Source organism: Notolepis coatsorum (genome assembly GCF_963971535.1).
Source record: "Notolepis coatsorum genome assembly, chromosome: 6".
NCBI lineage: Eukaryota > Metazoa > Chordata > Actinopteri > Aulopiformes > Paralepididae > Notolepis > Notolepis coatsorum.
In genome coordinates, this window is record NC_140170.1 from 87,007,700 (window position 1) to 87,020,310 (window position 12,611).

The following is a 12,611-nucleotide window of genomic DNA, read 5'->3' on the forward strand; positions in this document are numbered from 1 at the left end:
GCATGTGGGATGCGCGCCCGAGTGGTCGCGGGTCCTTCTGAACGAAGGTAAGTCCCACGGTCTGCTCACCCTGTGCGTTTGAGGTGCTAAACCCTCTTCGCACAGTCGGATCCGATCTCCCTCCCGTCCTCCACTAGGGAGGGCCGGGGGGCTCGGGTCCCCCCCTGTTCTGATGGTTGTAGGGGGCCTCAGCGGGTACATCTGTCGAGCTTTTCACTCTTCTGAGCTCCTGTGTTCCAATAGAGCAGAGCGTAAAGCTATACAGTCTATAACGTAAGGTTATCCTATAACCCTAGTTATATGAGTATAGCGAGCGCTCTGCTCTGACTCACTGAGGACCCCATGGTCTTCGCCTTCGGTGGTGAAAGACTTGGGAAGGAGCTGATTGTGTGGCCACGACCCCGCTTATATAGGAGCGGATGTGGGTGTGGCCAGGCGGAGGTAAATGGGTGTGTACATGTGGAGAACGTTTTTCATTGTTAGAATGGATAAAGGGATAGTTCCAATAGAGCAGAGCGCTCGCTATACTCATATAACTATGGTTATAGGATAACCTTATGCTCACGCTGGAGCCTAGTCATAAACTGTGGATGCATAGCAACCATTGTCATCGCTTCTAATAGTGCTCCTAGCCGCTCTCCTGAAAGAACTGAAGCTGAACTGAACAGAACCAAAGGACAGAACTCCCTCTCCACTGAGCTGAACAGAACCAAATAACTGAACAGAACCAAATAACTGAAGCTTCCTCTCCACTGAACTGAACAGAACCAAAGGACAGAACTCCCTCTCCACTGAGCTGAACAGAACCAAATAACTGAACAGAACCAAATAACTGAAGCTTCCTCTCCACTGAACTGAACAGAACCAAAGGACAGAACTCCCTCTCCACTGAGCTGAACAGAACCAAATAACTAAACAGAACCAAAGGACAGAACTCCCTCTCCACTGAGCTGAACAGAACCAAATAACTAAACAGAACCAAAGAACTGAAGCTCCCTCTCCGTTGAACTGAACAGAACCAAAGAACTGAAGCGGCCCTCTCCACTGAGCTGAACAGAACCAAATAACTGAACAGAACTAAAGAACCAAAGCTCCCTCTCCACTGAGCTGAACAGAACCAAATAACTAAACAGAACCAAAAATGTAAGCTTCCTCATCACTGAGCTGAACAGAACCAACGTTTTTCCTGGTCCACTGAGCTGAACAGTTTTGGTTTTAATGCAAAACCAGGGGATGTTTTAGTGAACCTTTATAAGAGTAAAGTTGGACACTACATTGTGTGAGTATACTCATATTACTGAGTAATGTTACTTTTAGCAGGTCAATATGGTCGTCTGTTGTTGCCTATTGGGATTTGTTATGTTGTGATTATTTGCAGTATATTTATTCAATGCTAAATGTAGTACCTTTGATTTTCTGGACAATATTAGTCATTTTGGTTATTTATTTGATTTAATAAACATACATTTGCATAAATCAAGCATATCCGGCCACTCCCGTGTTGATAAGAGTATTAATCATTTGAAAAATATCCCTTTAAGGTATACATTTTGAACAGATACAAAATGTGTGATTAAAATGTGATTAATCACAATTAACTATGGACAATCATGCAATGAATTGTATTACTTGTTTTAATTATAACCTATATTCACTATAACACACAGCACACACACATCATATAGTTCTAGACTAAAACACACAGACATACAGTACATATATACACATATAGTATTTATATATACATATACACACAGGCCTACAGGAACTTGTGTGTTATGCAAGGCTTCTGTGGTAGATGCTGTTCACATCTAATATGCATAAGTCGTGCAGCAGGTATTACCCAACCGAGGGTTGGAACAGGAGTGAGTAGTCTCTGAGGTGAGTAATGAGTAGTCTCTGAGGTGAGTAATGAGTAGTCTCTGAGGTGAGTAGTCTCTGAGGTGAGTAGTCTCTGAGGTTAGTAGTCTCTGGGGTGAAATCAAAGAGACCTGAAGTTTAATTACATGTTCAGAAACTGTGTATGGAAAAGAAACTTGTTTTCTTTTCTTTTTATAAATCATTCTTTTTTTGATCTACTTTTTCTCCCCATTTTTCTATTTTTCTCCCGTCCCCAATTTCGCATTGTCCAATTCTACCCTCCTGTCTCGAACATTGCTAGACTATGCCTCCCACAAGCCGGCTGCAATGTGGACGAAGCCTTGCATCACGTGTCCCCTCCGGTACTCGAGGAGGCAGCCGTCGCATCTTTTCACCTGCACAGCGCGATCTCTCAGCGGCGAGGGTCTGCGTGGGAGGGACACGCCGCCCTCGTCGCTTCCTGATTCAACTGCACAGGCGCAACAACCGACCTGTAGGAGTCGCTGTCCACAACGTCCGATCCCTACCCACCAGCTTCCCACCCCCTAATACTGCCAATTGTATTAGTATGAACGACCAGCCAAGCTGGTAGCAACGCCGAGAGCTGGGCTTGAACCCAGCATCTCCTGCGTTGGTGGCGAGCGCCTTGCCCACTGCGCCACCCTTCTTTTTATAATTCATAAAATGAAAGCTCTGATTAATAACTTGTCTGTGAGGTTAAAGGGGGGTGGCTGTGTTCATGGTAACACTTCACTAATATGCAACAGACTCCAAGCTCTCCTGCAGGTGTCCCACATTTGTGTTTGGTGCGGAGCTCTGCAGGAGATGATTAATGACGTGGCACGGAGTAACTTCAAGGACGCCTTTTCATTTTCACCTCAGATAAGAATATGATGAAGCAGGATTCTATTTCCAGAGTGGAGCCGGAGGGAACAAAGCCACTCAGCAGTTCTCTGCACCAGCTGGAGCTATCGGCTGGAGGACATCAGGCTCCCACAGGACAGATGACGGTCAAGCACTGACTCTGTGAAAGAAGCCCGGGCCGTGAAGCACTCCTCCAGGGACACGTGGAGGTAGAGAGGTGATGGTCAACGCTAAAGGCACACAGGACTTAAAGATGCACTGGTTCAAGGATTTGAAACGAGGACCGCGTTGAACCCATGTATAATAGCGTCGGAGTCTACCAGGTCCTCCTCATTGCCGGACCATGCTGGATGAGGACTGTGTATATACTCAATTATTAAACGTGCATGCTTATTCCAACGTATAATGTGTGTGGTTGAGTCTATATGGTCCTCATTTTAAATCATGGGAAATCTTAGTCAGTGCATCTTCAATGCCATTACTGTGAGCTATTCTACACTATTTGCATACGTGCATGTGTTTGTGTGTGTGACAGTGTGTCTGCTTATATGCACATGTGTGTGTGTGTGTGTGTGTGTGTGTGTGTGTGTGTGTGTGTGTGTGTGTGTGTGTGTGTGTGTGTGTGTGTGTGTGTGTGTGTGTGTGAGAGAGAGAGAGAGAGAGAGAGAGAGAGAGAGAGAGAGAGAGAGAGAGAGAGAGAGAGAGAGAGAGAGAGAGAGAGAGAGAGAGTGTGTGAGTGTGTGAGAGAGAGTGTGTGTGTGCGCACACGTGTGTGTATCCAGAAGCGAAGAAGCTCTAGCAAGTTCCCTGAGAGTCTTACCGTCACTAATCAGCAGGTTAGTCAGGCGGGACATCCTGGTGGCGTTCTATATCCACTCCACATTGGAACACTGAACCCACCCTCCTGTTTGGACTGGAAAAGAATGTCTCTAGTGGTGTGGATATTCAGTCCAGACCACTTCCACACGAGCAAACTATTCTATCATTCAGTTCTCCCTGAAGATGATGGATGTTGGATTCCAGACTGGGCAACCTGTCTAATACCCTCAGCGGTAGGGGTGAAGCATCAATCAGGTCCAGCCTAGCAGTGACCTCAGCAGTGATGTCATCAACATGTTCTTTCCCTTCCTAACACCTGCTATGTAAAACCTATGCCCTGGGTATGTGTACGTCTCGTGCAAGTCATACACACGGGGGATTTGAGTTAGCCCTTTCACTACCACACTACAGAATGTTAACCCTTTCACCACCACACTACAGAATGTTAACCCTTTCACTACCACACTACAGAAGGTGAACCCTTTCACTACCCCACTGCAGAATGTTAACCCTTTCACCACCACACTACATAATGTTAACCCTTTCACCACCACACTACAGAAGGTTAACCCTTTCACTACCACACTACAGAGGTTTTAACACTTGCACTACCACACTACAGAAGGTTAACCCTTACTACCACACTACAGAGGTTTTAACACTTTCACTACCACACTACAGAATGTTAACCCTTTCACCACCACACTACAGAAGGTTAACACTTTCACTACCACACTACAGAATGTTAACCCTTTCACTACCACTACAGAAGGTTAACACTTTCACTACCACACTACAGAATGTTAACCCTTTCACTACCACACTACATGTTAACCCTTTCACTACCACACTCCAGAAGGTTAACCCTTTCACTACCACACTACAGAAGGTGAACCCTTTCACTACCACACCACAGAAGGTTAACCCTTTCACTACCACACTACAAAGCGTTAACCCTTTCACAACACACTATAGAAGGTTAGCCTTTCACTACCACATTACAGAAGGTTTACCTTCTGTAGTGTGGCAGTGAAAGGGTTAATGACAAACTCAGGGCTTTTGTCAGATTTAGATTTATACTGACGATTTCCTCCCACTTTGAGAACAGCGCATTTTGAGTAATTCACCTCTAGACCAAATGTCAAACACCTCAGGTGTTACACCTGAGGTCACTCACTGGATTTCCTCTAAGGCATTAATCATGACATTATGGGTCAGGGTTCCGAAAGCATCACAAATTCCAGGAAGACAGAATAGAATTAGCAGTGTGTGTGTGTGTGTGTGTGTGTGTGTGTGTGTGTGTGTGTGTGTGTGTGTGTGTGTGTGTGTGTGTGTGCGTGTGTGTGTGCGTGCGTGTGTGTGTGTGCACGTGTGTGCATTTGCCAGTGTGTTTGAAGAAGCGTCACATATTCCCATTTGTATCAGCAGCAGGGACATTAAGCCCCACCTTGCAATCCTTTTGGAATTGCTGAGAGTCATGTGCGCTGCTTGTATTTTGCTTCACACAAGAGAGAAAGACAAACGCTTTTGTGTGAAGCTACAAAGCATGATTTATGTTTGTGTAAGCCTAGTATGTTTAAAAAAAATGTTAAGTGATCCTTTAGGCCATTCATGTGCTTGCTCAAAATCTCTGTGAAGTGTAAGTAAGTGTAAGGGCTTAGCACTCAGACTCACAGGTCCAATGGGACACTTTAGAATTATGGGACAGACCAGAGCCTCTAGGTGTGGAACAGAGATTAGAGTAGATTCCTGCTATGTTATCACACTGCATCATTTTAGATAGTCAGTTCACAAAAAGGGGCTAAAATTCACCCGAAATTTTAAACAAACTAACATATTTTAACCTCTTATCCAGGGTGCTATATATCCATTCATATTATGTGTTTTAAGCTAGGCAGACAGCAGACATTTTTCGAGTATGGCACGTGTGCGTTTAAAAGGTGTAAGGTTTATCCTCAGTATTGATTTCAATGGACAATGGTGGAAATTCATTCAAATGAAATACTTCATAATATCTAATGCTGACCAATGTGAAAAATATCAGAGAATTCATTCAAATGGGATCAGACCTGTAGGGTTTATGGTGGCTACAGACACATACATGGACACGAGTGTAATACAATTAAACAAAGGCACCCTGTCCCTCCCCACAAATGATTAGGAGCATTAGTGATCTTCTGGTACTTGAGCCCCAGCTCCCCAACATGTCCACGGCCCATTGCAGTAGCATGCTGCATTCATTTGAGTCCTGCAATGTGGTAATGCATCAGTTCTGTCTCACGAGGGCAGCACTGAGCTGTGTTTTCAACATAACGGTTCCCACGGTGTTCAGCCATATCTACCCATGAAAGTCTCAACTCAGCATAATATCAAGTATGAACAGGCCTACATTGTAGGGGTATTAGAATGACCAATTAAATCACTTACAGATTGTAGTGTTAATTCTTCATACACCTCATAGCCGAGTATACCAAGAAAGGGAACACCCAAATATTTAAACATGTCTTTCAATCTTACTGCAGAAATTAATTGATAGAAAAATGCTAGTCAATCATTATGGATTGGAACCATGAATGAGAGTTCCAAACATACATGTATGACAAGTATTGGAAAGGCAGTCTAACCTTAGAAATCAAGTGTTGACCCATACTTCTTTCTTCCATTTAAGAAACATTGGCAAATTCAGGTCTGTTATATCACAACCTGAGCTGTTGATCACTCATGCATTCATATCATCCCGGCTGGACTACTGTAATTCCCTTTTCACCTGCCTCAGTAAGTTGTCCCTAAACCGTATATACAAATGGTCCAAAACTCTACTGTAAGGCTGTTGACCAGGTCCAGGAGGTCAACTCATTTCACACCCATCCAATTGTCCTTACATATAATAATAATAATAATAATAATAATAATAATAATAATAATAATAATAATAATAATAATAATAATAATAATAATAATAATAATAATAATAATAATAATAATAATAATAATAATAATAATAATAATAATAATAATAATAATAATAATAATAATAATAATAATAATAATAATAATAATAATTTAAATGTATTTTATTTATAGTACATACGTGGTGTTCGGGTCCACTGGACCCAGAAGTGTGGAAGTAGGTGAAATCATGGTAAATAAACAAAAAGGTTCACTGTGTACCTTCACTGTCTGCCTCTATCTTATTCCACTAATAGTTATTGAACATAAACATGATAAACAACATCCATTCATGTCATTCATTTTTTTTTTATCACACAAAACGAGTATTGATAAATGTGATCTAGCAGAGGTAAATGGTAAATAGTAACCAGATACAGTATGCTGTCTATATTGCTTGTAATTGAGATAAAGTTAACATCTGTTAAGTATTTAAAAAAAAAATTTGAATCATCTTTTTCCTCCTTCTTTTTCCATTTTTCTCCCATCCCAATGTTAGTCGTTATGCCAATTCCCAATCCCTTTCCTGGTCGTTGCGCACTCTACCCCCTACCGTCGGTCCAGGAGGGCGGAGACTATCACATGCTTCCTCCGACACATGTGTACCCAGCTCACCGCTTCTTTTCACCTGGCAGCGCGGACTCTCACTGGGAGAGTGTAACGTGTGGAAGGTCACACTACCTCTCTTAGATCCTTCCCTTGCTGTGCAGGCGCCCCGACCGAACTGTAGGAGTCGCTGTTTACAACGACCAGGACCCACCCTCGCCGGGTTTCCCACCCTCTAACACTGCCAATTGTGTTAGTATGGACGGTCGGCCAACCCGGAAGCACCACAGCTGGATTCGATCCCACTGTCTCTGTGGTGGTCGGAAGACGCTTAGTCCGCTGCGCCACCCGGCCGCCCTGTTAAGTATTTTTTACATGAATTGTTATGGCTTCATTGTTTTAAAATCCCAATAATGTTGTGGGTCCACCAGACCTACAATTGTTGGGTGAGTAGCCTAACAAATATCACCACTCAAGGGTTAATCACAATGAAATTATGTAGATGAATAATTAGAGATAAGGGATGTAATAGGGGTTGCTATTTTTCATCTACATCATTTCATCAAACTGCAATTAACACGACACAAGGATTCAGGAGATATTCAAACTCATTAACTATCAATAACTGTCAAACTAAATGTGTGATAAACAGTTTATAGCCTTGGGGATATGTGTGAAATGGTGTGCAAAATAAATCGCTGTTGTTTTTCTGTGAAGTGCCCCTTTAACTGTACGTTAAGAAAGCACTCCTGAGACACCAGTGGGGAAGAGCAATAGTGTTCAGTCCAAATGAGCTTCCTTCTAAAACCCTGTGAGAAATAACCAATGAATGAGTTGATAACGTGGTTTACGTGCCAAATCCACTCCCAAAGGTTCCACACAAATAAAGAAGGAATATAATTCCATTGGGTAATGAGAATAATAGCCAGGTAAACAATGATAACTACAGTATCTAGTATTTCCTGATTATTTGTAAACTTTATAATACTCCCAACAAGTTGAAGTAATGATTTTAATAGGTATATATTAGGCAGGGGTGCAGTGGTAATATCAGAAGTGGTGAGATGGTGGGGATGACACCACGTGCACATGCGTACGCGACTGCGCGTACTTCTGCTCAGAAACGTGGTGGGGTGGCGTGGTACCGCATGGGACCACCACTGCACCACTGTCTATAGGCTTGGGGAGTGTTTCCCTTCAGTTGTGGTGTGTTTGCTTCATTGTGTCACTGGAGTTCTCATGGTCACTGCTGGGGTCCTGGGGAGGAGAAGCAACTCTAGAACTATTGTGACATCAGAGCAAGTTGGCATGCCAACTCACAGAGAATGAAGCACAAGCAGCTCATGTATTGCATGTGTGACTCATCCAATGGAAGATTAAGTTTGGATGTGAGGTCCAATGAGGTTACGGTTAGGATTGAGGTATGGGGTGTGACATGAGAGATGCCATGGATTTTAGGGAGTCCCAGTTTGCTAAGATATTTAACATGTGTGATTAAAGTGCTATTGCAATGTCATCATGCTATTATGCATAAGGCTATAGGCTATAATACCCTAGTGGGAATGATTTATTATTATTGATTAGTTTCAACTAAATCACATGAGAAATGTATTGATGAGACAATAGTTTTTAAGCTACATTATCACTTAACATCCATCATGGTGTCCGCTTTTCTTCAAGACACCGCGTTTGGAAAGTCTATACAAAACGATGCCATGGTAACATTGGGGGGGGGGGTTACAGGAAACCATCGTCGTCATGGAGACTGCATCACATGGCGGGTACAATAACAACCAAGAGGCGGGGGACGTGCTGTGTTTGATCCATGCGCATAATTTTGGATTCAGCATTCAGTCTTCATTGTGCGCAGCGCAAATTAATAAATCTTAATTTTGTCATTGACAAAACCAGATATTATTTTTTTACCAACATTTCAAATGAGACAACATTTTCATATTTTCCTGAAATGGAAAGGAATACTTAAATATTCGAAGGAGTCAGAAATACTTAATATTATATTTTTGTTTTTTATTTGGTATAGGCTATAGGCAATATTGAATGAAAATACCATCTTGTGAAAAGCTCGGTTTAAACTGTAAAGCTTTTCATTACGATACAACTTATTACGCCGATAATAGTTTCAACAACACTCAGATAGGCCAACATTTCAACAGGTTATGGTAATAAATATAACCTTCACAAGCATTATGTGGCTATATATTGCCATAATATTATTCACATAACTGGACGATGCAAAACAACTTTTCCTCTCACAAAACATAAGACAACTCTGTTTCAAATGAGTGGCTATTATGCTACGCGTGTAACCGTCACTGAACATCAACACCATTTGACTCAAGGACGAATCGAGAGATCGCGATATGGTAGACATATCGTTGTAGGCTATTACATCCACTGGACAGATATGGACTAGGCTTGGGCAGTATGACGGTATTACGGTATACCACGGTATTTAGAAATACCGACGGTATTGAAAATCAATACCGTCAAAATCACAGTTGGGTTTCAGTTTCTATTACACTGAAACGGAGTTTCGACAGGGACGGCATTGGGTTTCGGTTTCTATTACACTGAAACGGAGTTTCGACAGGGACGGCATTGGTTGTAGTGCACACACACAGCACGCACCAGCAGAGGGCAGGGGAGGCAGTCCATCTTTCCCGCACAGAGCTGAGCTGAGCAAGATGGCGGCAGCATGTCAAACAAGAGCTAAACTTTTCTGCACACACTGTCGCATTTGGACAATTAAAGGACTCTGTTCGGATTTAAGCAAAACCCTCGCCACGAGTCGACTCGCCAGTGACTTCATCCAGCACAACGAGAGACAGAGGCACTTCTTTGGGAATGTAATATAAAACGGGGTGAGTGAGTGTTGACATTTTTTTTTTTTTTTTTTTTGTCTTTTTCCCCCTCCATTTTCCTCCGATTTTCTCCCATCCCAATGTTAGTCGTATGCCAATTCCCAGTCCCTTCCTGATCGCTGCGCACTTACCCCCCACAGTCAGATCATCTGGGAGAGTGGAGGCTACCACGTGCTTCCTCCGACACACGTCCAGCCAATCACCGCTTCTTTTCACCTGGCAGCGCGGATTCTCATTGAGAGGGCGTAGCATGTGGGAGGACCACACTATCCCCCTCACGTCCAATCCGCGCTTAGCAGGCGCCCCGACCGAACTGTAGGAGTCGCTGTTTACAACGACCCGGACCCACCCCGCCAGCTTCTCCCACCCTCTGATACAGCCAATTGTATCAGTGCAGACGGCCAGCCAAGCTGGTGACAACCCCGGAGCTGTGAGCTGGATTTGAACAGGCGAATCGAGCTCACAGCTCCGGGGCTGGTGACGAACGCAATCTCCGCTCGGCCACCTAACCGCCTCTAAGAGTAGGACATTTTTTAATCCTAATGCAACTGGCTCACGTTTATACCTGGATGGTGCCGGCTAACTAGCTGCCGTTAGCTCACGTTGATACCTGGATGGTGCCGGCAAACTAGCTACCGTTAGCTCACGTTGATACCTGGATGGTGCCGGCAGTGGCTACCGTTCTGTGATTTGTTTACTTCGAGGTTGAAGAAAGTGCACTTTCAGGTTGAAAGAACGGCCCTAATCTCAATGTGTTTCCTATAGCGAGCGTTATGTATGGTGATAATGAGTATGTTGTTACTGTAGCTCCGCCGCCGCACCCCCCCCCCCCCCCCCCCCCCCGCGCTGATGAAAATGAAAGTCATACCGCCATATGTCAGCAAGGTATGACGGTATGAAAAATATTATACCGCCCAAGCCTACCTACACGATATATGGACCTACACGATTAGCTATTATAAAATAAATGCGGAATAAAATGTCTTCATGCTCTCTATCATTGTTTATAGGGGCATAATCATTTACACGTCTGTGAAGATCTTTTTGATGTTCACACAGTTTTGGTTATTTTCGTTGGTGAAGTTGGGCTGTTGTTTGAACCCACTGTTAATGCCCTCCTCTATCACCATGTATTCCGACTTGCTGAGGGATGACGCGCTGCTTGTCTTCCTCAGCTCACCTGAGGGAAGGTGTTCACAGCTGCTGACGTGCAGGTACTGCGCATGCTCTTCTCCATCAGTCTCCCGATGGTAAAAGTAATTGAAATTGGAGACAATCACGGGCACAGGTAAGGCGATCGTCAACACACCTGCTATTGCGCACAGTGAGCCCACAATCTTGCCGCCAATAGTCACTGGATGCATGTCTCCGTATCCAACAGTGGTCATGGTCACCACGGCCCACCAGAACGCATCTGGGATACTTGTGAAACTGGACGTGGGGTCATCCGCCTCTGCGAAGTAAACCGCACTGGAGAAGAGGATGACCCCGATGAAGAGGAAGAATATCAACAGTCCGAGCTCCCTCATGCTGGCCTTGAGTGTCTGTCCTAAAATCTGAAGTCCCTTGGAGTGTCGTGAGAGCTTGAAGATGCGAAAGACCCTCACCAGTCTTATAACCCGGAGGATGGCGAGGGACATCGCTTGTTGACCGCCGTTGCCTTGTCTCTCAGCGAGCTCTGTTCCCAACGTGATAAAGTAGGGAATTATGGCGACAATGTCAATAATGTTCATGATGTTTTTCGAGAATGTAGTTTTACTCGGACACGTGAAAAACCTGACCAGCAACTCGAAAGAGAACCAAATGATGCAGAGCGTCTCTATCACAAAGAAAGGGTCTGTGAATGGACTCTGCACGTATGGACTAGTGCCATTGATGATAGTTGCCACGGTGGGTTCTTTGTGGAATCTATCGTCCCGAAATTCCGGTAAAGTCTCTAAACAGAATATCACGATTGAGATTAAAATGACAAGCACTGAAACTATGGCTATCCCCCGTGCTGGTCCAGAGCTTTCAGGATATTCAAACAAAAGCCAAACCTGCTTTTGAAATTCATTATTGGGCAGGATACGTTCCTCTTCTTTTATGAAACCTTCATCCTCTCGAAATTTGTCCATCGCCTCCTCTCCGAGCTGATAAAACCGTATCTCCTCGGAGAAAATGTCAATAGGAACATTGACAGGTCTCCGGATGCGCCCCCCTGACTGGTAATAGTACAGGATAGCATCGAAGCTGGGTCTGTTTCTGTCGAAGAAGTATTCATTCCTCAACGGGTCAAAGTAACGCGTCCTTTTTCTGCGATCTCCCAACAGTGTGTTCGGAAACTGCTTGAAAGTTTTGAGTTGAGTCTCAAACCGTAAGCCTGAAATGTTGATGACCACTCTTTCACAGCAGCCCTGGCCGCTGCGCTCGTATCGATCCACCGACAGGTGTGCCGAGAGCGCAGCGGGTTCCTCAAGCATGTTTTCGACCGTCATGATGCCCCTCTCCGCCTCAGCATCCCCGTGGCCCCTGGTCCTGGTGGGCGAGGAGTCCGATTCGATGAGACTGAAGTGGTCATCCGTACAGGTGCGCCTGTAGAGCTTTGGAGAGCGACGCTACTTCCATCCCCTCTCCTCGTCACCTCCGCGCGTATTCACACTGAAGTGTTGCCGCCTCACGAAGCGCACACGTTTTTTTTTTAATTAACAC

General features: G+C 44.2%; 1 protein-coding gene across 1 annotated transcript; it reads right to left on the reverse strand.

The window, feature by feature from the left end:
- Positions 1–10,942: 10,942 nt before the first annotated feature.
- kcna3a (potassium voltage-gated channel, shaker-related subfamily, member 3a) lies at positions 10,943–12,397 on the reverse strand (the record flags this gene model as incomplete). The annotated part of the gene is made up of 1 exon (XM_084316496.1): positions 10,943–12,397. The coding sequence occupies one exon, from the start codon at positions 12,395–12,397 to the stop codon at positions 10,943–10,945; it is 1,455 nt and encodes a 484-aa protein (XP_084172622.1).
- Between the last annotated feature and the right edge of the window lie 214 nt (positions 12,398–12,611).